The sequence below is a fragment of the Mustela lutreola genome, chromosome 2, assembly GCF_030435805.1.
Source record: "Mustela lutreola isolate mMusLut2 chromosome 2, mMusLut2.pri, whole genome shotgun sequence".
Lineage (NCBI taxonomy): Eukaryota > Metazoa > Chordata > Mammalia > Carnivora > Mustelidae > Mustela > Mustela lutreola.
Genome location: NC_081291.1, coordinates 25620203 through 25639281, shown reverse-complemented (window position 1 = coordinate 25639281; position 19079 = coordinate 25620203). Strand labels below are relative to the sequence as shown.

The following is a 19079-nucleotide window of genomic DNA, read 5'->3' as shown; positions in this document are numbered from 1 at the left end:
CTGGCTTATATTCTATAAGCAAAACAAGCCTGCTGATAGTAATCAGCTCAAATTGGAGAAAGTCAGGATTCTTATTGCAAAATCTTGAGTGAAGACAGGTTTCTAGTCATACAAACTGTGTGGCCAAATATACCATATATCAGAAAGACAGTAAATCAAATCCTCTGGGGTTTTTATTTCATCACTGAGTTTGAATTTCTGCCCCCCAAAACAATTAAATAGGGTGAAAAAGGTTTTCCTGGGAAAGACCAAGCTTTGAACCATTTCTTCCTCCTCCCCGATTTCTTCTTAAATATTACCTTTTGTTGAAACTTTCATTTTCACTGGTCTTTTGAAGTGCATTTTTCTATCTGAAGAGTCTAAAACAGTTTTCTGTCCCCTGCCCTTTATTCCCATACTTTTTGTTCTCTTGTCCTTTTGTGTTTTATGAAATCTGTTATTCTGTGAAGGGCCAGATTTGGACAACAGGGAAAGATTCTAGGCATGTCAATAATTCTGAGGCTACCTGGCACACTGAAGCATTTTTTTTTTTCTTTCCCGCACCATGCCCAGATTGACATTTGACATTTATCAATGGTTAAGGTCTGAAGCAAGAATATCCTTGAGGTCAACAGATTATCTGTTAAATTATCAGATTAAACCAATAGATTATCCTGGCTCTGATGTTGTATTTTAGCTCTACTCTCTGTTTAATGCAGGGTTTCTCAACAGCACCATTAATTGGTTTTTTGAACCTGTTAATTCTTTGTTGTATGGCTGTCCCTGTTCCTTATAGGATGTCTGCCAGTATCCTGGGCCTCTATCCATTAGATCCACTAGGACCGTCCCCCAGTGACAATCAAAAATGTATCCAGACATTGCCAAATATCACAGGAAGGTCGGGGTGGGGGGACAAAGTTGCCCCAGTTGAGAATCACTGCTGTAATGAACTAGAGACTAGGAAATGTACCTGTATGTGGTGTATCAGGGCAAAACAAATATTCATTTTTTTAAAGATTTTCTTTATTTATGTGACAGACAGAGATCACAAGTAGGCAGAGAGCGAGGAGGAAGCAGGCTCCCTACTGAGCAGAGAGCCCACGTGGTCTCCACCCAGGATCCTAGGATCACGACCTAGGATCATGAGCCGAAGTCAGAGGCTTTAACCCACTGAGCCACCCAGGTGCCCCAATATTCTTCTTTTTTTTTTTTAAACATAAAGTCTTGATTATTTTTGTATTGTAGCTAGCAATCCACAGGATTAGCTGGAACCTGGGAGAAAGAGAAAGAGTCTATCACTTAACCAGTTTTTCAAACTTGTTTAAAAAAAAAATTAGATCTTTAAATGAATGCATGAATGAAGCCTTCCAACTTTAGAATATCCAGGGATATATTTTCATAAATCTAGCCTGGAGCCAGTGGACATAACCCCAGGCAGGGGGAGAGTATTAGCACTGGTATGATTTTAGATATTATCAGTGTTTCGTTTGTGCCATTTTTACCCATCTGCAGGAAACCACAGTCCTGATCTCTCAGAATTCACTGCCAGAACTTTTTCAGGATTTTGACTCCCCTCTCCCATTGAAACTGAAGTGGCAGAGTGGAGCAGGAGCTTGGTCATTAACTGGGAATGTTGCCCAAATGGAAGTGGAGGGGAGAGGTGTTGGTACACATGTGTATCCAGCATGTACCTACACGACTGTGTGAGATTAGCAGGGGTAGAAGGGATAGCTCCAGATGCCAGGGGAGCAGATGGAGGTGCACGTGCTTGAAGGCTGGGCTTTAGGGGATTGGCTGCTGTCACCTGAGCTCCTTCTGCAAACGTGCACCTCACTGCTGAGGTTCTAGTTGAAAGGCTGTATTTTAAAGTCAACCGTATTTCTTGAGCAGATGTGTTACACACCTTTCTGGCATAGAGGTTCAGGAATAGGAAGGGAAGAAAGGGGAGAAATGTAACTAAATGAGCACCTGCTCTGTAGTAAACACTCTTTCATTCATGGGTGGGTGGATGGATGGACAGACGGATGGATGGACAAATGAATCGGCCTTTAAGAAAAAAAGAACCGGGGAACCTGGGTGACTCAGTGGGTTAAACCTCGGCCTTCGGCTCAGGTCATGATTTCAGGGTCCTGGGATTGAGCCCCACATCCGGCTCTCTGCTCAGCGGGGAGCCTGCTTCCTCCTCTCTCTCTCTCTCTCTCTCTGCCTGCCTCTCTGCCTACTTGTGATCTCTGTCTGTCAAATAAATAAATAAAATCTTAAAAAAAAAAAAAAAGAAAAAAGAACCCACTAACTCTGATGTGAAGTATAATGCTAACAGAACAAGGCATCATCCTGCTGGCTATAAAGATTGCCACAGCCACTTTAACTTCTGAAGTTTTCGCCTCATGCTGGGCCTGTTCTGCTCACTGCCATAGCAGTGGGATTTGAGGAGTTGATTGATGGTCTCTTAGCCATGTCTGGCTGTCTGCTCTTCTGAAAGGAGCTTATAACCAGTGGTGGGCTTGCATGTGGAGGCCCACCACTCCTCCAGCAGCACAAATGAGCGCCACTCTGCCCAGGCGAGAATGCAGGCCCAGCTTTTGGCACCATTCCTAGAAACGCAGAACAGGCTTCTTTATTCCAGTCTGCAGGCTTCTGGCTAGCAAGGAACACTGCCCGGCTGTGAAGCATTTTATAGGATTATAACGGGTTGTGCTGAAGGCAAGCTCTGAAAGGCACTTTGTGCCATTGCTTTGAGTGAAGCTAACTGTGAGGGCAGTGTTGTTCCTAAGCTCATAAACACATACACACAGGCAGGATGAGGAATGCTGGGCTCCAGGGGCCTGCTCAGCTGGGCAGCACTGCAGAGTTGGACTGGCTTCCCTCAATTGTGACACCAGCCTCAGGGGGGTGCTTGGGAACCCTCGTGCAGAGCAGCTTGCTTCCTGACCAAGTCTTTGGTCACAGATACCTCTGGTTGGAATCCAGGCAGAATATCCAAACCCTGAATCTGCTAACATTGGAGCAGTGCATGATACCCGGCAGAGGTTCCAAAGTCAGGGTACAAGTTAGAAAATGCATGGGGTCAAAAATGCCCTTGAAATCCTTGAAATGTCTCAAGGACCACATACATGGCTGTTATACCCCAAATTGCCAGCTTCAGTTTACAGGCCTTATTGTACCAAAACTATGTATCTTTAGACACCAGAACCCTATTTATGGTAGGAGATGTTCATGCTATGAAAGCTTGGAAGCATCAGACCACCCAGAAAAACTCCAGATTCCCACCTTCCCTTTCACACTCACTCATCTTGGGGCTTATGCCTTTTCCCCCCACCCCAGCACTGTTTAAACAGTTACTCGTCATTAAAAATCAATCAGTCTCTTTCTCTCCCTTTGCCTAGCATGTATAGAAGAAAACACAGAAGTTTCCTGCACATGTGTTATGTGGCCATGTATATTAATTGATTTTTATTGTTCTAAATCTTCCGAGGAGGGGCAAAAAATGGTATGAGAGAAATAGATATGGCAGCCTTTTCATCAACCAATATAACTATTCTTTGCTCCACAATATTTTACTTAAACAAGGTTAAAGTCCCCTCTTTTCGGGGCACCTGGGTGGCTCAGTGGGTTAAGCCTCTGCCTTTGGCTCAGGTCATGATCTCAGGGTCTGGGATCGAGCCCCGCATCGGGCTCTCTGCTCAGAAGGGAGCCTGCTTCCCCCCCTCTCTCTCTGCCTTTCTCTCTGCCTACTTGTGATCTCTGTCTGTCAAGTAAATAAATAAAATCTTAAAAAAAAAAAAAAAAAGTCCCCTCTTTTCCATAGGGTTTATTTATCACCACACTGGGCTCGTGGTATGTCAGACTTCCTGCCCAGCCCTGAGGATTCTGTAGTGAGAAGACCAATTGTAGTTTGCTAGGGTCATTCTTCTCTTCACCTAGTGCTGGAAGTATACTTCCCAACTGGAGGAGAAGGCCTGGTGAGCCACCCCAGGGATCAAAGCCTGTCCCCAAAGAAGTTATTGCTAGCCAGAGTCATCTAGTTGAGATGGTGGGCCTGTGGGGTCCAGAAGAGCAGGAAGAAGGGAATGAGGAACAGCTCCAAATGATTCAGCTCATAGCCTCTGCAGCCAGGGGACCCTTGAGTGAGCCCTGTCACTCTCTCTCCTGGCCCTCCTTTGGCTGCAGAGTTAATCAGGGGCTGCGTTTAGTTGGGTGCCTTTTTGGAGATAAGATTTCCCTTTGTGTCCCCACCAAGCTTGGTCAAGCTTACAGGAAGCATCTATGTAAGCTCCCCATCAGCACAGCTTGGTTTAAAAGATGAAGTTGTGTTTGGGAATACAAATAAGAAAAATTAGTGGTCCAGAAGCACACTTCTCACCACAAAACTTTTCTTTAATCACCTCCTTCTCACTGCTTTACGGTATAGATAGCATATAAGTGATATATAATATATATAAAATACATAAATAGATATATAATAGATATCCTATATAAATATATAAATAAATAGGGCATGTGTGCGTGGGTATATATGCATATATTTTTAAAGATTGGTTTATTTATTTGAGGGGAGCAGAGGCAGAGGGAAGGCAGAGAGAATACTCAAGCAGGCTCCCTGCTGAGCATGGAGTCCAATGTGGGGCTCAAATCCAGGAACCTGAGATCATGACCTGAGTTGAGATCAAGAGTCAGATGCTACATCGACTGAACCAGCCAGGAGTCCCAAAGTACATATTTCAGGGGGAAAAAAACTCAGGTTCTTTCTTTAATCTCAACTGGAAACCAGTAATTCAAGAGTCTCCTTTACATATGTGGCAAAAACAGGGCTAGCAAAACGGGCCAGAGAGATTCTCCCTTTTCTGAAGGCAGTGTGTCCACACTAGCTGGACAACAAAGTGGGTTGAATTTAGCCTCAGGGTGTAGTTTTGGTACTTGGGATGAAAGAGCTATGTATCACGAGGTTTCCTGTCTGGAAAGTGGAAACTGTGGATTCTGGCCTTAGCTGGAAGCAGAGAATACTACTGAAACAGGGTCTAGATATTTTCATTCCCATTACCTTCTGTACACCTAAGAAGTCAAAACAAAAGACATCATCGCTCCAGACCCCCACCTGCTGTGGTCATGACTTTAAATAGGAGGGGGGAAAGTCCAACAGTGCAGTTCACAAAATTACTTTTGAGACAATGGTCATTTTAATATTTTTAAAAATTAACTTCAAATTTACCAGGTAACACGTATATTTTTCTTGTAAAATTTTTGAGAGTAGCTCTAAATTTAAAGTCTCCTTTGCTGCTTTTCCCAGGTGTACACCCTGGCACTGATGGCCTCCCTTTAGCCCCAGAGGGACTCATAAGTTTGCTATGCATCCTTCTGGATGGTTTTCAATGGTATCTCCTTACATGTTGCTATAGCAAGGCTTGGTACAGCCCGGGGCTCACGCTGCACAGCTTCATCTTGACAGACCCTGTCAGATGGCTCTGAAGCGCTGGCTGCCTCTAACCAGCCTCTTCATATTTAAAAACGGGTGCAGAGGAAGGTGCTCCAAGGAAATCTCTGGAAGTGGTGGAAATGTGTTTCCTGATTATGGAAGCGGTTACATGAGCGTTTACGTTTGCCAACACTAAACTAACCGTACGCTTAAAACGGACACATCTTTCTGTTTATAGATTATACTCCAGTGACGTTCATTTAAAAAAAAAAAAAATGTGTGAGGGGAGGTTGGCTGGGAAGAAGGCAAAACCGAATACCGCCTCTTCTTAGTGTGGGCTTTTAAAATATGCTCGCTCTCTCCCCGCCGCCCAGTTTCACCCCAGCCTCGGTTGTACCCGCCGCCTCTTCGACCCTGAGTGCCAGCGAGTCACTGGGACAGGGTGGCTCCGGGGATCCGGCCCGCGGAAAGAAGGGTCCCGCGGCAGGTTCGCCCCTCGCAGCGCCGGGGGGTTTCCGCCGGGCGGTACCGGGGTGCTTCGGGGACGCGTCGGGCCGGGGCGGAGTCGGCGCTCCGCCCCACCCCCGCCCGCCCCCAGGTGGGCGGGCCCGGACTAGGCTCCACCACCCACCCCCCCGCTTTCAGCCGGAGAGCTGAGTCGGTCCCGCCAGGCAAGAAGCCGGCTGTCAGTCTCCGTCCAGACGCTACCGCCCGGCACCGTGGAGCTGGGGCCCCCTTTCGCCAGGGAGTTTTGTGGTCGCCTCGGGTCAGCGGTGACATCCCAAAGAGCAGGCCCGGCAGCCACCATGGTGGCCAAGGATTACCCCTTCTACCTCACGGTCAAGAGGGCGAACTGCAGCCTGGAGGTACCCCCGGCCAGCAGTCCGGCCAAGGACGCGGAGGTAGGGCCTCCACCTGGACCTCTCCGGGTCCGTCTGTCTGTCCCTCTGTCTCGCTCCATCTCTCACGCTCTCGGCTCCCTCGCTGTGTCAGTCTCTCAATGCTTGCATCTCTTATTCAGTATGTTCCCCCACCTTCTCTCCTTCCTTCTACCTTTCCCTCTTCCTCCCTCTCTCTCCCTCTCCCCATTTCTCTCACACACACTCTGTCCCCCCATGTCTCACTCTGTCTCTGCTTCCCTTCTTCTGCCCCTTCTCTGTGGATCATCATGAACCTCCTCCTCTGTCCCTGTTCTCTTCCTCTGGGCCAGGGAGCAGCTGCCTCCTTGCCCTGGCCTCGGTTGCATCCTTCAGGGCTGTCAGACTTCTGGCAGAGGGACTTTCTCTTACTGTATCCTTAGGCCCAGATGTCAGTGAAGAGCTACCTTTTAAGCATGGGTTTCCTCTTACTTGGGTTGGGGAACAAGAAGAGGCCTTTGGGGGCCATCTCACCTGTCAGGCTTGACCTTGCAGCTGTTTGGCAGCAAAGACAGGACCTGGCACCTCTGCTTGTCATCTGTGGCCAGTCACTCAGCTGGGGGTCTGGGGGCTAAAAAAGTAATCTGAGGGTCTTGCACATGGATCCTGAAAATGAATTAAACTCCTTGGGTGAGTGGGAAGCTGTCTTGGAACACTGGAAACTTCCCTTTCCGGGAACTTTCCGGAGCCTTGAGGGCGATATGAGAGAGCCCTCCTGGCTTGTGTTTAATCTTGTCTTTTACTTCTGTGTGTTATACCTCTGCAGAGAACTCACTGGTCTTATAGGTTGGGTTCAGCTAGAGGAGAAAGCATCCTTCTCAGTCTTTGAGGGTCTTAGGGAATATAGTTGCTTCTACTAGACCACAGCTTTGCTGTGGCCAAGCTATAGTGGAACCCAAAGGACCCAGCTCATTACTGCTGCTCATGTGTATTACTTGAGAGACTGTCACTCTGTCCAACCACGACTGGGGAAAGTCTGGAGGCAGAAGTGCATCCGACCTTGGTGTGGCAGTCTTGAGGATTCCACACACCCAGCACCCTTGGGTCTCCTCAGCTGTGTGCACTTGGCTCACCAAATTATGTATATTCGGGAGGATAGCATCAAAGATTCATTGCCTCTAACAAGAGCTGCTCCAAGCCGACAAGACTCCAAACAGTCTCCGGTTGTAATCAGCTTTCTGTAAGCTAAGCACAACTAACTTCTCTCCCCCCACCCCCACCCCACACTCCAGCTCCGTTGTATATTTTCACAAAGAGTTTTTGTTCCCAGCAGCTGTGGAAGTGTAATGGCCTTAATGGTGTTTGGACTCTTATTTAAGTTTTGACAAGATAGCACCAGCATAGAATTCAGGTTGTTCAGGCTTGGAATGGATATAATGATTTTTCAATAGGAACATCATAATTTAATGAATGTAGGAGCAGTGAAGCTAGTATCCTCTCAAACTCCTTTTGGAAGGAAGCGAAGCATAACCGAGTTGAATTAATAAATTGAGATGGATCAAAGGAAAGAATAATGAGAACAGCCCTGGACACTAACTAGTCCCTTCTTGCTCTCAGCTCTATGTTTTCTGAGTAGTTTGGCTAAAGGCTTGGGTAAAACTTATCTGCGTGATCTTTTCTTATTCTTATATGTAGAAGAGAAATATATCTGTATGTACAGATGCGATGAGAAAGAAATGTGTCACCAAATGTCAAATACTAATTTTCTTCATGGTAGCCAATTCCAATTGATAAAATGTGACTTGTTTTCCTTTTATGGGGATGTCCTGGTATGGAAGGAAGGATGGAGGGGAACAGTTTTTGAAATGGTATATATTTTTCAGGTATCCCCATTGAGTGTTTTGTGTGTATGTGTGCAGTTTAATTCAGTGAAGTGTCATACATGTTCTATACATCTTGAGGCAGAGATCTATTCCAGCGCATCTCCTAGCTTCGTTTCCTGGTAATGACAAATAGGCAAAGTTGGAAAAAGAAACTGAAATGAGTGTAGGGGGTAGTTTTCTGGTTTCGTTGACCGTGCAAAAGATAGCCAGCTCTTGTACTTCTCCATCAGCAATTAACTAAAATATATTTTCTACCAGCAGGTGTCATCATTATTTGTAAGTGTTTAAAGAAGAGCGTATCCTGGTAGGCCTTTTGAAAAACATGATGATATACATGTTTATAAATTAGGCACTGCCTGTTAATTCCTATGAAAGTAATTTTTTAAGATCAGTCATTTTTTTTTTCCAAAAAGAAGGTGTTTGTAAAGAGAAGGACTGGCTTATCCAAAGTACTTTTTTTTTTTTTTTTTTTTTAAAGATTTTATTATTTGACAGAGAGAAATCACAAGTACACTGAGAGGCAGGCAGAGAGAGAGAGAGAGAGAGAGAGAGAGAGAGAAGGAAGCAGGCTCCCTGCTGAGCAGAGAGCCCGATGCGGGACTCGATCCCAGGACCCTGAGATCATGACCTGAGTCGAAGGCAGCGGCCCAACCCACTGAGCCACCCAGGCGCCCCCCAAAGTACTTTTTGACCTTCAAAGGCATTTGCAGCAAGCACCTGTGCCCTTTAGACATATAATGGCAGTTCCTTCAGAATTTGCTATGGGGAGTAGCACTGCACGGGCAAGTGCCTTCTAGCATGGTTCCTGCGGTTGCAGCAGGTGTTCTGGGGGAAGCTACTTAAGGAAAGAACTTGTGGGGAAGGGTTTGGTGTGCGGTGATGTGCGTTCAGTACCATACACTTGAGTGAAAAATGTGCAACAAACATTCTCTTAAATGCCAATGATAACTAAAGTTCTACTTGAGATTTAAGTGCTTTGTAATTTTTTTAATTTCAGTGATAATTTCCAGTGAAAGAAAAAAAAGTGATATGTTTATTTTTAAAGATTATTTTTTTTATATTTATTTTAAACACCAAAAGTATTCTACATGGATTACAATACTAATATAATACTGCTTCCTAATCTGGTATTTCTATATGGCGTGGATGTGATGAGTTGGGTTGCAGCTGTTTAATACCCAAAACCAGTTCGATCCTTCTAGCTCTAATCATTAATTTTAAAATCCAAGGAGCTTAGTCTGTTTTAGTCCATGGCCTCTTGACTTTCACAGAGAAACATGGTATCACGAGAGCATGATTAAGCTTGTTTCTTCTGATCACTGATGTGGCTTCATTTAATTTATGTTTTGCTTATTCCCATGCCAGGAGGGACTCGTCCTTCCAGGCATGTTAATCGCTCTGAGCACCTTATCAAGTGACCAGAAGGAAAACTGTTAGCTCTTAATGAATTATACTGATTATAAGTTAAAAGTCACGATTTTCACAGGGTGATTTGCCTTTAAAGAAAGAAGGCTTAGGGGTGCCTGGGTGGCATCTAATTCTTGATTTCATCTCGAGTCATGATCTCAGGGTTGTGAGATCGAGCTCCGCGTTGAGCTCTGCACAGCATTAAGTCTGTTGGGATTCTCTCTCTCTCCCCGCCCCTCCTCACACCCAATCGATCAGTTCTTTAAAAAGAAAGAAAGAAAGAAAGCTCAAATTAGTGAATATGTTGGCTAAGGATGCTGGAGTCTGGTGAGAAGATTTTAAGAGTTTGGGGTCTATTTCATTTTTCATGAAAATACAAAGAGATGTTTCCATTATTTTCTTTCTAAGAATATATCTGACAATTTGATGGACAACTCACTTTTGGTTTTAAGATTCACTATCTCAGATGTTGGTCAGAATTAGGCCAGATTCAGTTAGCAGTATTTGTAATCATTGCCTTTGTCTCTCAAAAGTACATGATCTGATTTTGACTCCTCCAGTAGCCTTGTGTGGCCCTTGGAATGACGTGTAGCTCAAAATGACAGAACTCTATTCCTTTCTAAGTGCCACATCTAGTGTCTCACCTGAGACTCTAACCATGTTGTAGGGTTAATATTCTTTCTCCTTCCTTTATGAATAAAGACACTGAGGAGAGGTGACTTGCAGAAAGCCATGAAGAAAATCTGCAGCTGAACCAAGATCCGATGCCAGGTTTCCTAATGGATTTAGAACAGCATTTCATACCAACATACTTTGTGGCACATAAGTGTGTTTACCTCGGAAGAAAAAGGGAGCAGAATGAAAACTTAACAGATGTATGAAATGCTTTAAAATATTTTCTTTTAAACATATAATCATGAGTACTTTCTGTAACTGGGGAAGTACTTTTTAAGCTTCTGCTTTAAAGAGTAAGGTGAACCCTGTGCCCCGCCATGATTTATGCCCCAGTAAGTCCACATGTGGACTTGAAAATTGTATGCACCTGGGTCTGTACTCCTTGCCTGCCAGCTGGAGAGCTAAAGGAGTCAAATGGTTTCCAGCAATTCATACATTTCTTGGAGTTTGTATCATGTAGTGTTGAATTGAAAGAATATACAACCAACTACATAGAAATAGTTCTGAGGAGTTATTGCAGTTAGAATCCTGGTGTTTATTCAAGTGACCAAGTAAGTAGACTCCATGAATCATGTGATTTTGGGTATTGCTGGGAGGGGAGCAACACGGAGTTATCTAGGTAAATGCCATTGTTTGCTGATAGGATCTCTTTATGATCATGTAGCCCATGATTCTGAGACTTGTTCAGATGGGGTCTTGGGGGTCTTAGGCCTCCAGGATAGGGTGTACCTGAGCTAGGAAAAGGTCTATTAAAGGAAAACATGTTGACTTTACACATGTACATTTGAGGATGTTCAGGGTCTCAGCTCTGTACTGAATCCTAATGTCATCTCTACCACCTGCTTAGTGGTGTCACCCTGGACAAGCTCCTGGGCCTCTCTAAGCCCTGTTGCCCTCAGTGGTAAAATGGGGGTGATGAGAGTTCTGCCTTTTAGGATCATAGTGAGGGTCAATGAGATGTTTCATTTACAGTGCTTAGTCCAGTGTTTGGCATATAGTAAGTGTTCAATAAATAGCATCATCATCAAGACTTATGCATCTTGAAAAGATTCCCCAAACAGTTTTAATTAATGATTACTGTCTTAAATTTTCTGAGGGTTGTTTTATGCCCAGGAGGGCATTAGGGGCCTTACTGTAGGCCCTCTCTTTATCCCCACAACAATCCTATGAGGTTGGTGTATTTGTTCCTTTTTGTAGAAGAAGCAACTGAGGCTCATAGCTGGGCAATAGCCCTTCCACGATGGCTAGGCTACTAGGTGGGGAGCCAAGATGCACACCCTCCTCTGACCCTGAGATCTGTACTTTCCCAACCACATCACATTGCAGCTAAATGACTGAATCACTGGTCTCTTCACCACATAACACATGAAGGCTGAGGGCCCCTGCTGGAGCAAATAGCCTTACAGCCAGAAGCCTCCTTTCTCCCTAGTGTCTGGATGGGAGACCCCGACATTAGTCAATGTTTCTGGCAGCCCACTTCATAGAATGGCTGCAACCCCAAGGAGTGGGCATTGCAAGCGTCCATTTGGGAGGGTTTTGGTTAACTTCCGTTCTCTGTTTCTCAATGCCAAAGAGCTGGTCTTTGGCAGAATTCTGCATGCTCAGCGCTGTGGAGGTGACACCGTTAGTTCTGCAATTAGTCATTTTGCTTATCTACATTTACCACCAGGCTTGCACCTAAACCAGTAACTGGAAGGCCCTGACTTCCATCTGGATACTTGCAAATCGTGTCACTTTCTCAAGACATTCTCCAATTGCCTGTAAAATCCTGGACTGGTGCCACTGTTTTCATAATAGCTGAATGAAAATAAATTACTGATCATATCCTAATTTTGCAAAGCCCTGTGCACATATAATTGTTATTAATGGCATATATCTAGAAAGGCTACTTCATTTGTGACGGATGCTTGCAGTTGCCTTCCATAATTTGTCAGCGTTGGTCATGGGTACAGGTCGCACACAAAATGAGGATACTGCTGTGAATTGCATTGCCATTTATTTTTGTATTGACTCATGGACTGTCAAGAATGAAGGCCAGTGGTTTCTAATGCCTTCCATTTTTTTATTACTTGACACCCGTTATTAGCTTAGAAGAGGCTGTGTCAAACGTTAATCCAGAAAGGCTTCTGAACCTCCGACTGGCTGGGAAAGGAGTGGTTCTTTTTAAGTCTAGAAATACTTGCGTCTGGACCTTCTGTGTTTGAGCCATTGTGTTCTTTTGGAGAAGGCGGCCCTGATTATTACTAAACTTCAATTAATTGGAGCAGAACCAGAAGTCTTAACGGTAAATTCACTGGATTTTTTTTTTTTTTTTTTCCTCTTGGCTCTTAAGATGAGGAGGCAAGGAGTAGCAAAACAGGCTTTTTTTCCGGAGATTTATGAAACAAACAAACAAAACCAGCCTCCGGGAAATGACCCAGGGTCATTGCATTCGAGAACCTTAGAGTAGGAGAAGCCTGTTGAGAATATGGAACCCAATGGTAACCCGCTGCTATATCCTTTCAGTTTCTGCTTAAATATCTCCAGAAACAGAGAACTCATTACCTTTTGAGCCTGTACATTCTGTCTTTGTACAGTGTAGATCATGAAAAAATCCTCTCTTAATTGTAACATTGCTTCCTGCAACTGAATATTATATAGTAATACCTTCTCATGTCCTACCTCCTTAAATATTTGCAAACTGCTCTCTCTCCCCATCTACACACATACACATGTGTGTCCACGTGCACACCCACACGCACACACACAAGCGCACACACACACACACTCACACCCTTCCCCCAGGTGCTTGTTTCTCTTGGCTAGATATCCTGGTTCCTCTCACTTTTCCAAATGGGACATACTCTCCAATCTCTTTCTCTTCCTTGCTTGTTTCCACCAGACATCCTCAGTGTGCCTGGAAATCTTGAGTATTGATCAGTCCACAAACACACTGTACAATGCTATATCAACAAATAAGGTGTCTGTTATGTTTAATGTGCTTCCTTGCGCAAGAGAAGTAGACTCATTCATTGAAAAAGATTTTTGAAATAGAGATAACAGGGGCGCCTGGGTGGCTCAGTAGGTTAAGCCTCTGCCTTCAGCTCAGGTCATGATCCCAGGGTCCTGGGATGGAGCCCCACATCAGGCTTTCTGCTCAGTGGGAAGCCTGCTTCCTCCTCTCTCTCTGCCTGCCTCTCTGCCTACTTGTAATCTCTGTCAAATAAATAAACAAAATCTTTTAAAAAAAGAAAAGAAATAGAGATAACAAATTGAAAAATTAATATCTTTGTCATTTAAATAACTTATACAGATGTAAAAGGACCTTCCATGGTGTCCATTGATAAATGAGCGAAAAGACACAAATAGGTAGTTCACACCTAGGAACTATGAACATAAACATTATTTAAATGTTCACCATAGTAGAAATTATAGAAATGAAAAAGGTAAATAATAATAGGTGCTGTTTCATACCTAATTGACATCACAAATATTTTAAAGACATGATAGAACCCAGTCCTGGAGATGTTGCAGGGAAATAACATCCATCTATAGGGAATGAGGGTACTCATCAGTGTATATTAAAATGCACAAAAAAAGGTTCAAATCTCTGGACCCAATATCCCAGCTATTAGAGAGGAAAATGCTATGTGTCCAGAGTTGTTAATAATAATATTATTTGCAGGGGTGCCTGGTTAAGCCTCTGCCGTCAGCTCAGGTCATGGTCCTAGGGATCATGCCCTGCATTGGACTCTCCGCTCATCAGGGAGCCTGCTTCTCCCTCTCTCTCTGCCTGCTGCTTTGCCTACTTGTGATCTCTCTCTGTCTGCCAAATAAATAAATAAATAATCTTTTAAAAATATTATTATTTGCAATAATGATCATGTTGTATGGTTGTGCATTTTATAGGTTTCAAAGCATTTTTATATTCTTTTCCTCATCTGAGTATAATTACCTCCATTTCAAAGGTGAGGATCTTAAGAATCAGAGAAATTCAGTAACTTTCCCAGGATCACACTGCTGTGTATAGCAGAGCTGGTTTGGCTGTCTGATTTCAGTTAAGCATCCCTTCCTATTTACTTATAATGGACAGAAAAGCCAACAACCTCTCTATAAACTATTTAATGACGGGTTAACTCCATGTACCATGGCCTCTAGCACAGGGATCAGTGACATCCTTTGAGCCATTACACACTAGCCAACAGAAATACCTTAATGTTCTTGTAAAAATAAAAAGGAAAAAAGTTCAGCATAATTACACACATGACATAACCCATTTAAATTTCTACGTAAGCACATGGGATATAGGGAGGTGGGGCAAGGGATGTGTTCTATCAGCATCCCCTGTCCCTCTCTCACCGCGTTCCCTAAATTCACAGCAGTGCTGCCCTGTGTTCAAATAGCAGGCAGGTGTTTTCCCATGTATGATTTCCTTTGAACCTTGCTCTGGCTGAAGGCACTGAGCAAGGCAAGGACTGTCCTCTTTGTCAACTGAAGAAATAGAGATTTGGAGAGATTAGGAGGCAGGGCCAAAATGCTAGGCCCTCTTTGTCCAGCCTTGACTGCTTGGCATACCGCAGTGCTGGCTTAACCCAGTCATGTTCCTGAGTGAAGTTGGTAAGCAGCGCTATTTTGGGAGTATTCAGCGTGAACCCCATTAAACTTAGAACACTGCATGCAGAGACCTCACCTGGCAGCCAGTGGACTAGTGAGCCCATCCCGTGGCCTGCACACCAGGTTCAAGTGCAAAGCTTTATATTTGATGTGTGATCGCTATTAAACAAGAAGCAAAACAAAAATGGATAGACAGAACCTCCTGTGCATGTAGATGACATCCCTTAAAATGATGCCTTCCTGAGCTCTGCAGGTCTAATGTTTGCAGCAGGGGCAATAATTAAAGGGTAAGGAGAACTAGAGCATTTCCCCCGAGGGGACAGTTTCCTTAGATACCACAAGAGTGAAATAAAACCGAGAACCTACATCAAGACCTTGAAAAAAGTACATAAAGGTAAATGTTTAGCCGGTGCAACCCTTGTCAGATTTGGAAGTTTGGAGTCTTCCTGGAGGAAAAAGCCACAGAAGGGAAAAGGGAAGGAGCCAGTGGGTGGGACTTGAAGGAGCTACAGGCCTGATACCCCAGGAGGACAAGTGATAAGTCCTTCCTGTGTGCGCTCTCTGGCCCCAGCACAAGGCCAGTGCAAGCGTCCCTCTCAAGTGTCTTATCTTACATTGAAATGCTAACATTTCATAATCCCCAAGTGACGCAGGCATGTCAAGAACTACCCCAGGCAAACACAGAGAAGATAATTAAAGGCCACTGGTGAAGACTCTTCTTATGTTTGACTTCGCACAGGTGGGGGAGGGGTGCGGGTTGCTCATCAGTTCCTGTTAGGTTTTGGGGTCTTGTTCATCCCACACACTTTTAGCCATCCTCTTTGCTGGTTGGTGGTTTTCTTAGGTGCTTCTAGGCGTGGTCTTACAAAAGGGTCTGAAGCCACTGTGAAGGAAACAGACTGTTAAAGAGGGAAAAAAATTGATGGTAACTTAAGTGTCAGCCAGAGACACATGGTGAAAAGTCACCCTCCACTCAGCTGTTTGATGGTGACTTAGATTGGACAACTTCGAAAGAGAACACATCTGAAGACGGGCCTGGTTTTCTCTTGCAGTTTCTGAAGGCTTTAGTCCGCTCTCTAAGGGCCGAGGAGAGTGAGCTTTGTTGTGGCTCGGCATCAAGGAGTAGGAACTTGTTTTAGAGGACTCGTAAATGCTTAAATCTGAATTTCTCCAGCAGCATTTATTTCTAAGCTGATTCTTACAAGAGCCTCCTTACTAGCCGGGGACAGAACACAAGTAGGCTCAGGGGACCTTGGAGTCTTTGTTTCTGAAATGAGAAGATTGGCCTGGATCCCTTTTTTCCCAGAAGGTGGGTTTCATACCATTTGTGGTAGACTGAAGGACACCGGGGAAAAGAGGATACAGAGTTAAGACACACAATAAGTTTGAATCACTTTCTCTTTTCAGATCTCTTCCTGTACTTCTGATCCTTCTGAAGGTGCTGAGGCGAAAGTCTTAGTTCAGAGCTAGTGTGTCTTTAACACCTTTCTATCACTTGCTAGTCCCCGTCCCTGTCCACCGCCACACACCCCCCCACCCCTTTTAACAAAGCTCAGGCCTCGGGCTTAGAAGCTTCAGCAGGCAAGAGTATCTAATAAAGAATTTAATAATAGGGTTCATTTTCTCAAGTTTCTATTTATGGCAGATGCAGTGTTTGTTGTTACAATATGGTTACTTAAGTCAAAGATGAGTAATTTAAGGAAACATTAACTACGTAATAGTTCAGGTGGCCTATACATTGGCAAAAAAAATTGTCAACAGTGGTGGGGAGGGTTTGGAAACAGCATTCCTGTTCTGAGGTTCTTCTAGACCAGAGCTCTGCAGCAGTAGCTTCCCAGGTTTGGTTACAGCTGCTTACAGACTAAAACTTAAATCTGGACTTGGCACATAGGACCCAGATTTCAGATACTAATATTTTTAAATAGATAAAGATGGACTTTAATATGTCATAGAAAATTATCTTAGACTAGATGTTAGCAAATTTAAAAAAAAAAAATTAGATTTCTGTTCTAAGAACAAAGATTTTTTTTTTTTTTTTTTTTTTTTTTTTCCTTTTCAAAGCTTCAAAGTTCCCAGGTTCCAGCTGAAATCATTTAACCCATCCTCTTCCTTTTCCCATTCACCCTGAGGGAAGGATTGGGCAAGACTGTATTTTAAATTTGGGGCAGACCCAGAGTGTGGTGGCTGGAAACTTGGATTTGAGGGGTGGCCTAAACCAAGTCTGAATCCCAAGTTGGCCACTGGTGAGCCAAGAGACCTTGGACAGTGACTCAGCCTCTATAGCCTCAGTTTCTTTACCTGTAAATAAGAATTTCCAAGGGAACTGTGAAAAACAAATGAGGTTACAGAGGGTATGCACAGTGCAGGCATTCCTCGCACCGTTAGCAACAACAGCATCATCTATTTTCAGTGCACGTCCGCGGAGTGGAAGCTGTGGCTGATCATCTCTATCAAGGGGTCTACTGGGAGGTCACTCTTTCCTCTGTAGGAAATACCCACCCAACTTCCCAGGGATTTGAGTTGGCACTGGCCATTATTTTTTTAAAAAACAAAAGATGTTCCAAGTACACTGGCAAGATTCAAGTTCATTCCTGCCAGGCAGGATGAAAAAAAAAAATCTAGTATGGTTTTCTGATGTTCCCAGAATGACTTTCAAGCAGGGAGTGGAGTCTGAGCTCAGGGTAGAGAGGCACGCTGGCCAGGGGAGGTGAAGAGCTTGTTATCCATCCCCAAGCCTGGCTCCCCTCTGACACACAGCATCTGGGAGTCTTAACCAAGCTCCAGCCACAGGGACAGACCCGGTGCAGGTGAGAAGGATTAGATTGCTTTGAGAGTTCATCCTGCCCATTCATTAGCCAGGGTGCTTTAATTATAAATAGATCCTTTGTTAGAAATGTGGGGAAATTCCAGAGCTTGATGGATACAACTTGGTGAAGAGCCGAACAGCTCGAAATGACCCCTAATGCTCTTTGATTGTCAGTAAATATTTCTTGAGATCAGACTCTACCTAACAATTTCTCCTGAGTTTAAAAGAGAAAGACATGCTTTCTGTCCTCGAGGAACTTGTACTTGAGTTGGACCCAGTCACTCAGAACCTTAACAAAATAGTGATTGATCGTCAGTCAGAAAAGGGGAGTGGGGAAGCAGGCAATCTCACTAGGGATTTTGACTACTAGGAGGGCAGTCCTGGGGGGTGGTCATCCAGTTAGCCCCTTGGTGCTGGATGCTCACACACCGTTCCCCGGGGGTGCCTTAACAAAGGGCAGTGTCCACTGGGGACACGAGAGCAGGGCACCTGGGCACCTGGCGGGGCACTCTGAGATGTTGGGGAAGGGTAGGAAGAGGAAAGACAGGAGGGCTGCTGATTCCAGAGTGACAGGGCTTGAATGTGGAATGAACAGCTTCAAGTTTTCCAGTCCCAGCCTCAGTCTCCATTGTCCTGCGTCTGTCATCCTTATTTCCCACAGGACTTAGGAATGGAGCAAGGTTCCAGTTCAGATCCCTGGTCTTGCTGAGGAGCAGCCTTGGGCTGAGTCCTTGCTCTGCCACTGGCTGTGTAACCTTAGGAAAGCTTCTTAACCCTTCTGAGCCTCAGTTGCCTGTTTTGTGAAACAGGCATATTAATAGTTCTAACTTAAGAGAAATCAAGGAAATCGTGCATAGAGAGCACTTTGGCCCAGCCTGGCATGAAGTCATTGTCAGTCTTGTTGCTATTATGTTATAAGAGGAAGTTGTGTATCCCAGGAAGCCGGTGTGGGGGAAAGCTTTCAAGTCAGGTAGATTTGAATTTGAATTTCAGCTTTTACTGGGTATGTCTTAGGGTAAGTCACATTACTTCCCTGAACACCTGTTTCCTCTTTTATAAAATGAGGTGATGGGGTCACTGTATGGTATAGCTGAGTGTGTGAGTGCCAACATCTGGCACGGTGGGGGGGGACTCCATGACTCTTGGTGCCTCCTCCTCCCCACCTAGGGGTCCGCCTTTGTCTAGCACTTCTTTCTCTATTTGACAGTTGAGTCACGCCTGGGTCAGGTGTGGGATGACTTCTCTGCTTCTAGAAAATTGCTAGAATCTGAGAGTAGGTCAGGAACCTGGCAGCACGTAATTTAATGACAATTCTGGAGGCTCTGAAGGGTTAGACGGCCCCAACGACACTCTGTGCTTCCCTGCTTTGTAAATTCAGGAGCAGTCCCAGAGCCTCATGCCTAAATAGCAGGGCAGGAGGAGAGATCCCCTGGCCAGTGAGACTTTCCCTCAATCCCTGAGGACAC

At 44.5% G+C, this 19079-nt stretch overlaps 1 protein-coding gene across 4 annotated transcripts in view; it reads left to right on the top strand.

The window, feature by feature from the left end:
- Positions 1 to 19079, top strand: part of ARHGEF3 (Rho guanine nucleotide exchange factor 3) — a 314187-nt gene that overhangs the window by 236448 nt on the left and 58660 nt on the right. Inside the window, exon 1 of one of the 4 annotated variants that reach the window (XM_059161245.1) lies at positions 6036 to 6294. The exons of the other annotated variants lie outside the window; for them this stretch is intronic. Coding sequence (XP_059017228.1) covers positions 6199 to 6294 — 96 coding nt within the window. The 5' untranslated portion in view covers positions 6036 to 6198. Of the gene's footprint in view, positions 1 to 6035; positions 6295 to 19079 lie in introns of those variants that run through there. 4 annotated transcript variants of the gene reach the window in all.